Below are 18,257 nucleotides of genomic sequence, written 5' to 3'. Positions count from 1 at the left end.
GGTGGGTTTTCAATAACTTGAAAAAAAGTATATATCTGATACCATATTGCTTAAAGCCCCATAAAGCAGGAACTATACATGAAACTATATTTAACATTTAAAAATACACGACAATCGATAATGAGTTTTATCGTGTTGTCATATTAGCTCGTCCTTACTCAAACCAAAGAGCCCCAACGGATGGAAACACACTAATGGATATTGACAACTGATAAAATATTGATCAAAAATGCGTGAAAAACAGTCAAATGCCAAATAACATTTGTAGAAGATTACGCCTAGCATTGCTGCCAGCTGACGTCATCGTGTAAAGGGTTACACTTTTGAATTCAAATAAACACGTTTCCAAGGTAGACGAATTTTTGATTAAATATATGTCGACCTCATCTGTCTGTTTAGTAACTCGGGCAAACAAAACAGGTTACACAGATATTTTGACAGATGTGTTCACAGTTATATAAGATAAACTAGCTAAATGCATCGTTGTCCAGTTCAAAATAATTAATAATTGTAATAGATGGTATAAATATACAGTCTATTTCCCCAAAATGTGGTTTGGTGTCTCGGTTAATTAGTTGTTGATGATTGGAAAATCTGCTGGGAGGGGGGGGGGGTGTACATTTAGGAAATATATTACACTTGGAGAAAACTCCGGAACAAACTATTCAAATATATTTTATGGAGGAAACCACAAAAGCCATTGCCGCCAAATTAACAGTTTATACAACATATTAAGGTGATTATTTTTGACGTAGATTCATTCTAACTATGCACACCGCTCCGTTTTATTGATTCATGTTCGATCGGCTCTGTAGTATACGCCATGCAAATGTAACGTTGTTGTCACCGAATTGGTAGAATATGGGCGGACTGTGGTGTTTAAAACGTGTGAACATGTGACGACCAACTATCATACGAACAAAAGCCACAATCATTGTTGACATGTACGACCATTATCTCAAGTCCAAATGTAATATGTCTGAACAACTAGTCATCGAAACAACCGAAACTCGAAACTGGTATTTTGAAGAAAATAATATTTGGTCAGTGGGCTGATTTCCGATTAGATGTTTTCTTTACTGGACACGCGAGTGAAAATAAAATAACATTACATAAATAATCATTAAGTCATTCTGAACACATTGATGGCACTATTCGTCGTGAGTCATTGTTTCAAACAGAAATCATCAATAACATATTATTGAGTGATGTTTGCTTCTTCCTCTTTTCCTCTAATTTGTGAACTCACTCTACCTTCACCCATTTTCTGGTTCCTTTGGATCTACAAAATAGTAACGTTGGTGTTCCATCTATTTTACCGTGTCTGAATTATTAGAACAGTGTAGCACATGGACATGCGTGTGTGATGGCGTGTCCGTTCTTTAATGCAATCAACTATATATAAGTGACAAACGACAAGCAACATAGTAAGCAAACATTTATTTGTTATTATCTAATCAATACTCATCGCTATGTGAAATTAAATATATACGTTAGACGCAAATGGCGAGCAAGACACGTGACCTAGGGTTAGGGTGTTTTCCTTTCGAATCGTGCTCAATTCTCTCATTCTCCAAGCCTCGACTAATTTCTGCCGTTGGCGGCGTGGTTGAGGGATCAGAATCACTGATTCGACGCGTTCAGTCGGTGCTTGGAGAATTCCATTCTCTCTGTGGTAAATAGTGGACGCGATTAAACACTATTTGAGGCAGGATAAAAAATAAGTCTTGCGAGATCTCGGCGGCCATTTACGTGATATCGAATGCAAGATACAAAGTGTATAATCATGAACATGGTTTTATTAAACATTATTATCCATTTATGAGAACTATTGAACTGCAAATGATTTCATTGAACCCCAAGATAAGGACTCGTTCGTTTTTATGGAGAAAACTACAGTATAAGTTACTGTTCATGCACAAGTTGTTGGACATAATACATAGTTTCTTTTAGTCATAATTCAAAACCAATGAATTGCAAAACTATTGGGAAAAAACGAACAAATTTCACAATGTCGAAAAAGAAGAAGTCTTTATTGTATTATTATTATTATTATAGATAAAGGAAACAAAATGAGAACCCCTAACCCTAACCCTAACCCTAACCCTAATCCCTAATCCCTAACCCTAACCCTAACCCTAACCCTAACCCTAACCCTAACCCTAACCCTATCCTAACCCACATCGTAGGCACAATGACAAACAGAAATTCCTAAATATGCAGTTTGTACCCGCAATGAATTGGCATTGAAACTGTATTCCCATGCAACACTCAAATTGTGATTGGTTATTGTCCAAAAAAGGATACCTGGAACAACTATTGTACGTGAGAATAACATACATAAGCATTTTTAAAGGAAGACATATACATCCGGGTTTTCCTGGATGCACAGTCCCGCACCCCTGGATGCACAGCCCTGGACCCTGAATTTGTATCTCTGAATACACAACCCTAGTTCCCTGGATGTACATTCCAGGGACCACACATTCGCTGTTCTCGATGATACGTAGGTTCATTTATTTCACGATATTTGTTCGAGTTTGATGTGCTGTATTGGTGTAGTGCTCCTACTGCCAATGGTTTCTGCTTTATCCATTATTCGTCTGAACAATAATTTCACCAGAACACCAAGAAACTGGAATATTTCACACACCGTTATCATAGAAACACCGATCCAGAGTCCTAGCTGGCCGCCAATGTCACTGATCAAATCGAATTCCTGAAAAAAAGAGAAATAAGTTTAATGGGTGGACTATTTGAAACCCGGAGGGGTATGACGATATTGGGAAAACAAATTTGCGAACACTGCAAATAGGGCAGTGAAGACAAAATATTTTAAACAATGCGTGTTTTAGAAAACAAAATGCAAATTTACCCCTCAAATATCAAAAATACACAGACTAAAACATATTTTGTTGGAATTTAATGAATAGATTATAAGAGCAAAAGTAACGTTAAGGTGATAATTTTAAAAATTGCAACTAATATGTTGTTTTTCACTGCCGTACATACGTTACAAAATATACCAAAAAAAAAGAAGATCATATTGATGAAAGTCGGTTTAGTAATCAAATAAAAACTTGATTGAAAGGTGAATCAGCGAAGCGGTGTGGTGATTGGAGATTGTTACTACGAAAGCTCATGGAAACCATTAATTTTGAGTCAGTCTAAAAGGTGATATATCACCTTGTCTATTTTGCTAATTGTATGGTTCCTATGCCTCTTCAAGAGTGAATTACTCATTATAATCAACTACAAATCGTTGATTCTGATTGGTCAACCGATCTTGTCGTGCGATGATATGATTGGCTAAATGCATTTACTTACAGAGTATGCAGGACTTTCTGTGATCGACTGAAAGTTCAGCTCCTTGAAGTAGATTTGCACTCGAACTAGGTTTTTTCTGTTGAGGAATATAATTCACATGGTACTATAGAAAACGCATCCCTAACACCGAGTCATCTCAGTGCAGATGTCGCACTGCGTTGTACACCGCAATGCATTAAAAAGTCAGATTTATGTTTAACTGAACAAGAAATCTAATATTCAGTTTTGACCAGCACATAATTTAGTCACAACCACCGGTAATGTCGTATCTCAAGTATTGACGCCTGACTATGAAACTCATGAAAGATGTCTTTGTATGCCCAAATATGATTTACTGTAATACATATCACAGGCGCCCTCTATCGCAAAACAAGCGAGAGTGGTGAAAGTTCAACACTGTGAAGGGGTTGTCCTACCTCTATAGTATGACTAAACTATAACGTCATACACTTACTGCGTTGGTTCACTGGTACCTGTACTACCAAATCCCACAGTATTCGGAATCCCATTCAGTCTTTCGGCGATACCATTCATGTCACTCTAAACGTAATAAAGTGATGTCGAATTTTAGTATAAAAACATACATTTTTGATTAGTGAACATAAATTTTGATTATTGTGAACATAGCGCCCTCTCACAGGGCTTTGTCACGAGTGAAGATGTTTATAATAGAACTATAATATGTTATATGCATGTAGAACCTTACCATGTAGTTGTTAGCTGGCCAACTTGAGAAGCTAGTTGACGCAATATATGTAGTTTCACTGTTAGAAAGAATAAGTCAATTAAACATGTTGTTGTCATATTACCTCAAACCCCGCTTATAGAAGTGTGCATGGAATCATGGGAAGAAACAGTATGCATTGCCGTGTGATAACTGTCATAAAGGTAATTAACAGGTCATACTTGTTTTCAACTCTGGAAGGACAATCGGAATCTACCAGGTGTGCTTGTGATTTACATAACAAAGGGTGTTTATAACTGCGGAAGGACAATTGGAATCTACCAGGTGTGCTGTTATTAACAAAGGATGTTTATGATCTACTGAGTTGCCTACGTGACACAGCTGCTAGCAAGATCACATTCTGATTGGCTCATGTGGAAACCCAGGTGGTGTCCCTAAATCTGGGCCATTTAGGCCTATAAATAGGCTACACTGAGGACAGTCGGGGTCCATTATTTCTACTGTGTACTCTGTATGTTGCTGCTGCGATAGACAAGTGATACAGGCTTCAGCCACCATTCTGTGAATAACAGCGTTCCTCTGCAAGCAAGACTCCTGTATTTATTCGTCGTTGTGTTACAGAAGCCATTTACTATCATCCATTTCTACATCCTGGAACTGCGAGTTATCGCCAATGCACACTTCCCGAGGCAATCCCTTATTTTAGTGACTTTATTCATTGTATTTTTCTGTGCTTTATTTCTTGTAATTATTTTTAGAGGTATTAAAGCCAGGAGCTTTAACTTGATATTTTGATGTGTGATGTATTTCCTTTCCAGTACAGTAACTATTGTCTTGTCTATCCCATACCCCCTGTGCAGTGTGAGTTCTGTGGGTGCCTTCTCATTAGCAATAAGTAGGCTGGGACAATGGGAAAAACGAGAAAAAAATATACACGCATATAAACTACCCCTAGTTTATGATTGTACATTATTCGTAATTAATTGAAAAAAGTACAACTTACGAACATGGCTGAGGGCAGTCACAATTCAAGTCACCGTACTGATATTGGACGTTTACTTCGTCAAAACACAACGCATCTACGAATAAAGCATAATATATAATGTGTCATTGCACAACATGGCTGATTTCACTTGCGATCTTGATGTCAGAACACGTCAGTTAAAGCGCGGTGGTCGTCGCGCAGCGCGTGTTCGAATTTCATGTAAATAAACAATGTATTTTACACGCGTTGTATACGTCGCTATGAGTCCCATATCGAACAGGACGCGGCGCGACGACCACCGCCCTTTAAAGTGTGTTTTCAAAAAGGCTGCACTGATGGTGCTATTTATTGACATACTGATTATATGTGCCGTCGATCAAGAGAAACTGAACTCAGGGTGCACGTGAAAACAAAAAAATACAACATGCCTGAACCATTATCGTAATTATCACATGGCAGTAAGATTTCCCGCATTGTTTCGTTGATCACTAGCACTGGATAGTCTGGATCACTACATCTACATGTAGCGATGAGATAATTCTGATAACAAGACTTCTCGCACGCCTTACCAAACAAAACATGACAGAGAGTGAGAGTTAAATTAATATACACTACATGTTACAAACAGTACGTACGATGGAAACAGAAATAACTTGGCAGACGCCATCAGCGACGGAAAAAAGAAAACGCGCGATCTTTGATTCAAGAAAACAAAGTTTCAATCATTTATAAGGTTTTCACTGCAGCAGACTTCATCAAAAAGTGGAAAAACAGATAATTCAGCGAAGTTAATGTGTAATACACACCACTCACATATTATCGCTTGTTACAAACACTCAGGAGCATTTTATGTAGGTACTGCTACATTTTCCAGTTGTTGTTACGTGTGAACTACGGCTATCCAAGTACCTTGATTCACGTTGCGGCATATATAATATTAAAACAATTCTATGCAGAAAAATGTGCGACCACTGCACAAGGTAATAACCTACTGTAATTGCACTGGAATTGATAAGATATTGATCTTATATTGTATATACACATACCTGTACAGTATAATCGACTCCAAATTTCCGTCTGTAAATGTTATTGGCGTAATACTGGCCCTGTCCACCACTCTCCATCTCAACACAGTTACCATAAGGCTGGGGTTCACGTTCAATTGTAACCTTAATAAAGAACAATGAATTTACAGCAGTGCGCATGTGCAGATTACGTCATCGCCAATTACTATAATGCTTGGTACCTGGCAAATATAAACGTGAAGGTTTCACACAGTACAAGGAAAGCTTGGTTATATTTATTTTAACATTTTACCTGAATATGCAAGAATATTCATGATGTGCACTTGTATGTGTATGTTTATGTACATGCGGATTTGTTTTATTAAAAAGGGATGAGTTTGTACTTTTTTTGTTTTGTATTTTAAAATTGTTGCAATTATTTTTAATCAACGAAATAACAAAATAAGAATTAGGCATGTGCGTTACAACTATTGCAAAATATATAACTCGTCAGAATGTTTGATAACTATGCGGTAGATGTTGCAAAACCCGGGCGTGGTCCCAACGGTGACCCTCTGATATTCCCAAACTCACCAGTCTAAGCCCGATCTCACTGGGAAACCCCGGGCGTAGTCCCAACGGTGACCCTCTGATATTCCCAAACTCACCAGTCTAAGCCCGATCTCACTGGGAAACCCCGGGCGTAGTCCCAACGGTGACCCTCTGATATTCCCAAACTCACCAGTCTAAGCCCGATCTCACTGGGAAACCCCGGGCGTAGTCCCAACGGTGACCCTCTGATATTCCCAAACTCACCAGTCTAAGCCCGATCTCACTGGGAAACCCCGGGCGTAGTCCCAACGGTGACCCTCTGATATTCCCAAACTCACCAGTCTAAGCCCGATCTCACTGGGAAACCCCGGGCGTAGTCCCAACGGTGACCCTCTGATATTCCCAAACTCACCAGTCTAAGCCCGATCTCACTGGGAAACCCCGGGCGTGGTCCCAACGGTGACCCTCTGATATTCCCAAACTCACCAGTCTAAGCCCGATCTCACTGGGAAACCCCGGGCGTAGTCCCAACGGTGACCCTCTGATATTCCCAAACTCACCAGTCTAAGCCCGATCTCACTGGGAAACCCCGGGCGTAGTCCCAACGGTGACCCTCTGATATTCCCAAACTCACCAGTCTAAGCCCGATCTCACTGGGAAACCCCGGGCGTAGTCCCAACGGTGACCCTCTGATATTCCCAAACTCACCAGTCTAAGCCCGATCTCACTGGGAAACCCCGGGCGTAGTCCCAACGGTGACCCTCTGATATTCCCAAACTCACCAGTCTAAGCCCGATCTCACTGGGAAACCCCGGGCGTAGTCCCAACGGTGACCCTCTGATATTCCCAAACTCACCAGTCTAAGCCCAATCTCACTGGCAAAACCCGGTGGAACCGATATGCCATTGTCTTCGGTGAACGGGTATATATTTTGTGGATGTATCGCTAAACGTATGCCGGCAGTCTCAGTTATATGCGGAAGATAGTTATCCTGGTCGATATCCAACTCCAACGTTAAACCTACGTGTAAAGAAATGGCACCTCTTTGTTATAAATCAATATATGTATGTACTTATGCACAAGTCATCACCAACCCCAGCCCCAAACCCCCACACGACTTCTAGTGAATTAAAAACATCTAGTACAGGAATATTAGCAAGATGATGTGAATGGCCATCAGTTTATGACAAGCACAGAGTGGTCGATATTTTTTGCCACGTTCCCCGATTTATTATGCAATCCCGGATTTGGTTTTGCGGTAGGGATACAAATGTATGGTGCATTAATAGTAGAAGATCCATTCTTTATAAAATATTATAATGTTGTTGCAGAAAACAGATACAACTCAAGCAGATAATAAATGTAATAATGTATTATCTATAAGCAAGTAATATTCATTCATTCATTCATTCATTCATTCATTCATTCATTCATTTATTCATTCATTCGTGCATGTATTCATTCATTCATTCATTCATTCATTTATTCATTCATTCATTCATTCACTCATTCATTTACATTCCTTGACCATATAATACAATGTTAATGTCTAGTGTTCGACAATTTTACATTTCTTTGATTTACCATACATTGCACCTGGTCTGTTTGTCTTTAATGGCGAAATACTGTCCGAGTTGAACACATAACAGTTGCCATAGGCTCCACTGGCAATAGGAGTAAAATTCCTGAAAATAAGCAGAAACTGTTTAACATTAATTGACATGGCTGACATCAACATTGAAAGGACGGTTGACACAATTTGTTGATTCCCCAGATATTACTAGAGACTGTTACCAGTACATCAGAAGAAATAACAGTTTACATTTTGAAACTTAGGACTACGGTTGACGAAATATGAAAATACTAGCAGATTACCAATACATATAATTCCTAGACATTTAATAATAATAATTTATTTATTTACCCTTAATTGTTACACATACAAATATTTACAAACAATGTTGTAATGAAAATTGTCATGGGTAAAAGGAGCCTGAAATAGCTACAGAGCTAATCGAGTCAGATCCTTTGACATTTGAGAATTCATGCGGATCTATATTCTACTAATCAAAGGAACAGAGAAATTTGACTTTAATCTTACTAAAACGAAAGGCCTTTAAACTATTTGTTGTAAATCCGTAAAGGTTATTTTACTGTTCGTTCCAAACAGTAAACGTTTACGAGTTTCTTTGTTCCCAACAATGCACGTTTACTAGGAGAGGACTGTTTTTCAGAACGAGATTGTTATCACGTGACTCAAGTGAAGAGCACCCTTGAATGTATGGTCCGTCATGAGCTAATCACGTGATTTGTGGATGAAAGCAACATGTACATGTAGTTTACTATACGTACATGAATCAGGTACGATTTCTACAAGTTATTGGCCAATTGTCCTTCTATACAAACGAGTTACGTAACACACGTACACTGTGACAACACACAACCCGCGATATAACTGCAAACTGAAAAATACCTAAAACTCGTCAAATTCACAGTAATACTCGGACGCTAATGGTAGTATTTTTTAACTATCAGTTAGGCTACACCGATTTAATTTTATGGATGACATCCGCGCGCGCATTAGTTTTCGCCTGTTCTCAAAAAAAAAAAAAATCTCTTACGACGAGTCTCCACAGATCGGTTTTCTGTCCGGAACTTGCCGACTCATATTGTCACAAAGCGCCGACTTGTCGTAAAACTCGTTTTGGACTACCTCAAAACTTCGCTGGTTCCCGGCGTCCTTTGCGAATGGTAGGTAGGACGCAGGTAACCAATCAGAATGCCGGATTCGTTACTAGTTACCGGTCTCTTGTGGCTTGGTACGCCATGACACTTGAAGCGGGAACCAGCCAACCTCAAAACCAAACTCCGCACAGTTAGATGCGCGCTACGTAAAGCGCAAAGACCTATGGGAAAGAGATTGCCTCAAAACATGCAAATTTTGCCATAAATGATCCAACATGGCGACCACACCACCAAAATACGTGAGCATAAAAGTTCAGAGGTGAAATGGAGGGATTGTTGTAGACTGGTACGCAATTGACATTGACCAGGGAGACGTTTTTACAGCTATACGAGAGGTCGGTAGCGGCAAGCGAGTTTCGCCCAGACAACTTTGAGAACATATTGTCCAGAGTGGCTGTCCCGCGTTTGTTCTGCAATGTCGAGAGAAATGGGAGAGGAGTGGAGGTGTATGGTGGCCTAAAAGTCGGTCAGGCGACAAATCAGTTCGGTTGCTTTGTCCGCATTGAAGTCGACAAAACTGCAACGAAAGCAGCAGAAGCTCCTTGGCCGAAGTCCCCTTACGGGGTGAAGAAAATTTTTTTCTTATTTTTTTTTTCATTTTCTGATTCGGATAATTTGCTTGCACACACATTCAGTAATATTTTGATCATATGACGCATTTTCATCAAGATACATGTACATAATTTTCTGCATCCACATTTTTGTTGACTCTCTGTTGGTGTTTTTTTTTCAATATCGATCCTCTTATAATTTGTTACAGAGTTGAAGTAGTTCTTGAGCATTTGTGTCTACACTTAGTCTATCTGAAGTGTCACTTTAAAAGCTGCAGTTTGAATGTCAAAGAAGTTAATTTCCATGTTACTGTTGACAAACTTATTGTTCATTTTTAATTATTTTTTTTCAATACAACAGTAAGTTTTTCTTTATTATTGAGTTGATGTATATGCCTTTGGCAAAGCTAACATCTGCATTACCCTATTGCCTTTTCAAAATCAAAGGTGATGATACCTGTGACAGTAATACAGTACGAAATGTGTACATATCAGCATGTGCCTCCTACAAATAAAGACTTGTTGTTTTTTTGATACACTGTGGTTAAATTCGTAATAATAGCTCCGTAGTCGTGTGGTTTTAGCAGCATTTTTTTTTGGCCGAATTTTTTTTTTTTCGCCCTCTCGCATTAGTTTTGGGGTCTTCAGAGGATGTCATCCATAAAATTAAATCAGTGTGGTGGCCTTATGCCAATATTGGACATGAACATCGTATTTGATAGACAGCTAATATGATAATGACAATAACTTTACTGCAAGGTCATACTTTCTTGACGTTCTTTATATTGATTGATTGATATTAAATGCATGTTTAATTGAATTCAATTTAGTTGCTACCGTTATCACCTCTGGAACACGTCGAATGAATTGTAACACATTGTACGATATTGTGTCTGTTATTAATGTCGTCACTCATGATTGACAACACGTACACAAATATATAGTCATTTTGATGTACTAGTAAGTTGATTTACATAACCCCCGAGTTCCATTGATTTATAATATATTCATACGATTCATTTGTATGAGTCATAATTCATTTTAATTATTTTAATTTAATTCCGTTTCTGATTATCATTAATGTGAGTTGCAATATATTTACCTCGTAATTGTTCAGGTTACCGTTTTTAATTAATTATGTGTTCCAATCATTTGATCACAGAAAAATACAATATTGTTTAATTATGTGTTTAATTATGTGTGATTGTACGATAATTAGTAGTTAATTCTAAATACACGACATCCTATCAACGTGAATTATTATAAACCCAGGAAAAGCAGTCAAACTATTCCCATGCTTGTGAGATGTGGATTCGTGTACGTACCGGCAGTTCACTGTCATGTTTATAATGAAAACGAGAACATTTGGTTTTTAAAACGCCATGATCAAAGCGACGAAAGCGAATACATTTTGCGCGATCACCAAAGACGTGTTCGAATTCAACGTGTCAATTTCTTAAATCGCCAAATTAGTTTTTTTTTCAGTTGCTTAAAGTTATGCTGGCAAAATGAGACGGAAGCGAATCATACAATCAGACTGCAACACCCTTAATTCAAAAATGTCAAAACTAAGTATTCGCCAACACCGTGCAGTTTCTGCATCTCTATTGTTTTCAATACACGCATACATACATTATATCGTCATAAAAAATACACAAAATGACAAATTACATTGGAACACGTTAAATATGACCAGGTTTAGCCATTTGATATAATATGTAATATTTTACTGTAATGCACCCCAGAATCACTGAGTACATTAACATCGAATGCATCTACAACACTTGTATTCTGCAGACAAATTACATATTTCAAGTTGTCATATAATATATCAGTGGTATCGCGTTGGCCCATTTTTCATTTTTAATATTCGACTGGGTTAATATCCGATGAGTAAACATTAGAGGCCTGAACAGATTTGTTCAGTGATTTTCACCTCGATGGATGACAGCGTCAACTACAATTGTATGTCAATTTCAATTCAAATAATTTTCAGTAAGTGATTAAAACAAATTGTAGGGTGTATAGTTGATTAACATATGGCAGATTTGGTAAAAGTTGCATGATTCTTCGCGCAGTTTTCTCTTGTCCGGACATTCAGTAGATATTGACTTTTCGCACGTGACATACACTTGCTGACTACCTTTCAACACACAACTATTGGTCTATACAATCTTGGAACTAAAAAAACGTCACTCAGTGCAAATAATGGCCTTGAGTATCGCCGAAATCTTGAAATTTCAAAGGAACATTATAGCTCTCTGAATGAATACGAACCAGTGTGAGCAGACGATGGTCCGGGAAATAAAGATGATATATAAACCGATATGATGATATCATAGACAAACGTAACAATGTTCGAATCGCAAGATTTTCCGCCACGAACAAAGCACGACTTGGTGAGCAAAGATAGGGAAGTTGTGCGAATATATGAAGCTGCTTGAATTTGTTTATGTGACGTAAATAGTGACAGGAAGCCGTTGATAGCGTCTCTAGATTCAATTTTGCTGGAAGTGTCATTGCTTCCATTATTCTACGCTCATACAACTAATTAGTTGTCTGAGTTCTACGCCACGTTGACGTCGTCACAGTAGCGCGTTCTCGCTAGAGGGCGCAAGTCATAAAAAGGTAAACTTACGCCGGGGTGCATGGATAACCTCGCCACACGCAATTTACCAACATGTCCTCCAATCTGTGTCCTAGTTCTACTTTCTCTTCTGCAGTTTTCCTGGACAGATAATGACGCAATAACTTCTTATATTTGTACGAATCGTCCATCTGTTCGTAGTAATGTTCGTCTTGCATCTTGGAATCCCAGTCAAACTAAACGAAAAAAACGCACAATTGAATCGCGTTTTTATTTTGTGGTGTGTTTTGTGCATTAGTGTTGATAATAATAATATGTTACATCAATTGATTTTTGAATTGTTCTGGACCATAAACCCTCGGAAACATCGAGTAAATTGGGGCGTAAATGTTTCCATCCTATTTAGTACGAACAGTACTAGTATGTTATTTATTGTCGCCCAGATAGTTTTGAAAACTGGTATCAAGTCTGAAGTTTGAGGACATAGTAAAAAAGAGACATGAAAAACAGTCCTTTGAATTATTCTTTCTTTCAAGGCTTCTATTATAATCAACTTACTTGTGTAGTCGTATATTTCGTTCCCTCCGTAGATCCCACAGTACTCTCCTCTTTAGCGGTAGATGAAAATGAATTAATTGTCGTGGCACCACTGGTAGTTGAAAATTCCGTAGTAGTGGTGCCACTGGTGGTTAAAAATCCCGTAGTACCCTCGGGAGTTACGTGTGCCATAGATGAAGAGGAATCGATAGTCGTGGTACCACTTGTAGTTGTAAACCCCGTGGTGTCCTCGGGAATCACGTTTGTCACAGATGAAGAGGGGTCGATGGTCGTGGTACTACTGGTAGTTGAAAATCCCGTGGTGCCCTCTGGAGTCACGTGTGTCACAGATGATGAGGGGTCGCTGGTTGTGATACCACTAGTAATTGTAAATTTTGTGGCGCCTTCGGGAGATTCGTGTGTAGCGGATGAAGAAGGGTGGTTGGTCGTAATACCACCGGTAGCTGAAAATCCCGTAGTAACTTCGGGAGTCACGTTTGTCACAGATGAAGAGAGATCGCTGGTTGTGTTACCACTGGTAGTTGCAAATTCTGTGGCGCCTTCGGGAGATTCGTGTGTTGCGGATGAAGAAGGATCGTTGGTCGTAATACCACCGGTAGCTGAAAATCCCGTAGTACCCTCCGGAGTCACGTATGTCACAGATGAAGAGGGATCGATGGTCGTGGTACCACTGGTAGTTGAAAATCCCGTGGTGCCCCCGGGAGTCACGTGTGTCACAGATGAAGAGGGGTCGATGGTCGTGATATTACTAGGCACATCGCGACGTTTCCTAACGCTAGCACCTCCATCACCAACACCACTAGCATGCGTGTTTCCTTGGCCTTCCCCATCATTTAGTTCGTTCAATTCGGGTATCAACGCATTCAGAAGCTCTGGGTCTGCTAGTAAAGCTGATAGTTTCACTGGGTTTATATTGCACACGGTAACAGCGGGAAAGTTGATGGATGTATTAAAGTGCACCTTAAGTTGGACGCTCACATCGCGATTCCGGAAGGCTCTGGCGAGCTCTGATACTTGCCAACAAAACACACCTAAACCGGTGAAAAAAACCATGGACCAGAGTAATTTACCAACAAGATTTTCTGACCGGTGGATATTTGGCAAACCATGTGAAGAGGAGTTGGCTAATAGATCACTGAACACATCTTTAACAGACTGATTCTTCTGGTCGTTACCGCAAGTACCCATCCCGACTGACAAGTATCACTGCCGACCACTGTCACTCAAATAAATACCCTGTTACTATGGAGATATGAGGAAACATTATAATGTCACAAAAAATAAATAAATGATGGCCAAGTATATATATGAATCATGCTCACCATTGTGAGATGCCCCACGATTTAGTTACGTTGGCGATTTATAGACAAAGGCGATGTTCGTCAAAACTATAATTGTCATTGATTTCAAAACCGAATGAGTGAAGTTCATTTAGTACACGTCAAATCAAAACAGGCAACACAGTTTAAATTCATTCCAATAGGTTCCGTCATAACATATGTGTGAGGCTATTATATTGTGATGAACACAATCACGGTTAATGCATATTAATATTAAAATGACATCTTTATACAAACTTACTGACAGCTCCGTGTACAAATAATGATTTCTGGACATTTAAGCAGTTTAAAATCGAGGCAGTCATTCTTTAACGTCAACTTACTATTAACCATTTATTTTTATTATTTTGATGTTTTGACCATATCCACTGGGTTTTTAATTCACGCATTTGACAGGGGACAATGAGTTCTATTGTCATTTAACATGTTCAGATGGATTTATTTTAACAAATTTTACTTATCAGTGAAAATAGTATTTTATTTCCCCATTTTACTGATGGTAAATTCAATTCAACTCATCAAAAATCAGTGTAGATACACTTCATATAAAACAGCCTGGAAACTGTTTCATAGCGAAAATTAATTACTGTAACAGCGTTAGCTAAAATAAAATAGCACTCAACTATCTGCCGAAAACAGAAGTAATTTTCTCATAGAAACCAAACTTTTCATATATGCCAATATTCAGTAACAATTACTTCCAGCGTTTACCTCATCGCTAAAATTTATATGCGGTTATGTGTGACCCTGTCGTACACTTCTTGTTTGCGCTGCACCAAGCAGAACGTATAATTTCCAAATTCATACGTATTCCTGCCTATACTGTACAGTACACGAGATAACGTGTGTTACTCACATTTCAGGAACAATCAAATACATTTCCCAACTTACATTCGGTGGATGAAACAACGGAAAGGCATATGCGCAGATTCTTATGAATTACCTGAACAACATTTGGGACATACGAGTAGTAACGTTTTAATTATTTCCATCTGACGAATACTGCTACGTTACCAAAATAAAGCATTTATTTGATTTGTTGTTTTTTGAATAAAAACAAGTATCTACTAAATTGCCAGTAGATACATGTTACTAATAAAATCATTATAAATTAAAATAAAGTTTGAATCAATTAACTGATCCTAGTTGTGCGATCATATTTACATATTATTCATAAGTTTGACCCTCGATTTGATAACTTGAACTGAAGATTACACGACGTCTTCATGCTCTTATTTTTATTGTTTTTATGCCATTGGGAAACAGAAAATGAGAAGAAACTTAGGATCGTAGAACATTTTATATTTTCCATTTGGACTACATTATACGCATATTCTCGGGTAGACATGGCAACCATCATCACCGGTGAAAATGCCCCGGATGTCCGCCCCGAGAATACTAGTACATCAAAATGTTGATACATGTTAAAGTTGGAAAAGACAATGTGAAATGATATTTAGTCCAGATAAAACGTAATATTTCAAGGAACGCGGAATATAGAACCCTCTATAATGCGTCCAAGACTTCTACGACCTAATTAGTTAATTATACATGCAATTCAATTTTGAGCATGGAATCTCAAGCGAGTCGTCTGACTAATACTCGAGTGCACGCGTTGAAAGGTGTACAGAACCACAACCAATGCTACACTAGCATGGATCATATAAATATAAAAGTATATTAAGTTTCATTTTGTGTGTAAGGGAAATAATTTACAACTACTCAGTCTGATTAAGTATGGTTCGTGTTGTGTGTGTTTTAGGAGGTGGAGTTAACAATCGAGCAAGATAGAAGGGTCAACATGAAATGGAAGGAACCAGATGAAAGGATTAGTAGATTTTTTATTTTTTGCATTATGATATTCTCGAGAAAGCAAAACCACCACTTCTATTCATCGCCACTCTGGAGATTGTGATCTTTATTTAACCAAGGAATACACATTTTCAAGAAGTTATTGTTTGTTTCTGTTTAATACAAATTTAACTTGAAATGACCGTAATTTTGGGGAATTATTTTTACAATTTCACGAAACGTTTCAGTGGACATATTTATTCAGTTGCAGTCAAATCGAGGGTTTAATTGGTTTGAAATAAATAAATAAATAAATAAATAAATAAATAAATAAATGAGCATTCATTTATGCAAATGTCTAGTATTGTTTCAAAAAAACGGTATACAAAGTATTTTTTGTGAATTGTTTCTACGAATTACTTGCATTATCTAACTAATTAAATATTTTTTTTGTTTTTTTATTAGGTTGTTTTAAGATGCACGTGTAATATTATACATTTTAGTGCCTACACATAATTTGGTGTCAAAAACTGATTTAAGGTTTGTTATATTAGAAACATTTTAAAAGTGTTATTTTTATTACGGCAAAGCGGAAGTGTACCATTTGACGTATTTAGCTAATAAACACTTTCCACAATGTTATTTCAGGTACATACATGTACCACATATTTTTTTAAACACGTTTTCAGTGAAAGCACTTTTAAGCACTTTTCGAACTTTTGTGATAACACAAACTTGTCAATGCGTATTTTCGTTTGCGTTGTGACAATTAACTGTTCTTTAAAACATGTCACCGCTCGAGACACTATTCCACGAATCGTGATCATCAAAATATTACAAATTATGTTATATGCAGAAGCGATACAATCATAAAACATTTAGTTTATGTGTAGTAACTTATAGTTACCCTGTTAAATTGGTCATTAATTATGAATTAATTGTCATACGTGGCTTATTGAACAGTTTTAATTAATTCGTCAACAGAGGGCGCGGTGCAGTGCCGACCAGAAACATACACGTTTGTTTTAACCCACACTGGACCGAGTGCGTTTCCGTCTCCATCCAATAGGGCGCCACAACATTCCCAGTACGAGGTAAACAAACTTACCATTATAGTACGCCAAGGCATATGTGGTTAAATGTTTATATGTGTTTTTTAATACTCGGATATTTAGTATAAATGTTGAACATTGGGTTGAAGCTCAGCACCTGGGTGTACTCCGCTGGAACAAACCCACGTACAGTCAAGTTCTTACTATTTTGCTGACAGGTTGGTGTACTACAGAATTGTTTGTATAAAGTACATAGAATATGTGATATCACAGAAGCACTATATTGAACATTAATTGAAAGTTTAGTCAACTATGCAAAGTATATTCATTATTATGTTCGACTATGACTGGTTAACATCGTATGAAACATTCCTTTGTCGACGAGTGACATATGACCTCTGATTTCGATATTTATAAATCCAGCCAACAAAATGTTAGACATATTATAAATCATGTTCGGTATCCCTAGATAATAGTTTTGCATTGTCGTGGTCATATACCTGTGAGATAAAGTCATGAAAATACAATTTTTGAGGCAAAATAGTATTAAACAAACCACATCATCAGGTAAGGTCTCAAACCTTTTAAATATGCTTGTAGGTGGAAAGCTCTTCAATGGCATCCAATTAGTCATGCAAGTATTGTAATTTCATAATTTTAATTTCTGGCGTGCTTCTTTTACAATACATAGTTTATTAAACACATGTATTTTCGAGTAAACTCATTTCAACATTTATTAATGTTGTCCCTGGATCATCGATCATTATACGAGTCATGATTTAAACCAGTGGAGTTGTTATAGTTACAGGGGGGGGGGTTTCCTTGGTTACATCATATTGCCCAAAAACTACTAATTCTTTTTAACGGCGGACAGACAAACAACTTAATATACTCAAAACGTTATTTTGGTCTATATTCGAATATGCAATGGCATATTCAGTGTTTATTTTCATAACCGTATTTATTTATTTATTTATTTATTTATTTATTTATTTATTTATTTATTTATTTATTTATTTATTTATTTATTTATTTATTTATTTATTTATTTATTTATTTATTTATTTATTTATTTATTTA

General features: G+C 37.6%; 1 protein-coding gene across 1 annotated transcript; it reads right to left on the bottom strand.

Annotated features, from left to right (window-relative positions):
• Window positions 1–2,521: 2,521 nt before the first annotated feature.
• On the bottom strand, window positions 2,522–14,182 carry LOC144364018 (uncharacterized). The gene is made up of 11 exons (XM_085497563.1): window positions 12,995–14,182; window positions 12,488–12,672; window positions 8,138–8,238; window positions 7,410–7,573; window positions 6,044–6,166; window positions 5,426–5,561; window positions 5,016–5,091; window positions 4,034–4,091; window positions 3,782–3,867; window positions 3,328–3,403; window positions 2,522–2,719 (listed from the first exon to the last, which is right to left on the bottom strand). Exons 1-11 carry the CDS (start codon window positions 14,180–14,182, stop codon window positions 2,522–2,524), a joined length of 2,391 nt encoding a protein of 796 aa, XP_085353689.1.
• Window positions 14,183–18,257: the final 4,075 nt, after the last annotated feature.

This window comes from Saccoglossus kowalevskii, chromosome 1 (genome assembly GCF_978046115.1).
Source record: "Saccoglossus kowalevskii chromosome 1, keSacKowa6.1, whole genome shotgun sequence".
NCBI lineage: Eukaryota > Metazoa > Hemichordata > Enteropneusta > Harrimaniidae > Saccoglossus > Saccoglossus kowalevskii.
This window is presented reverse-complemented; position numbering and strand designations above follow the sequence as displayed.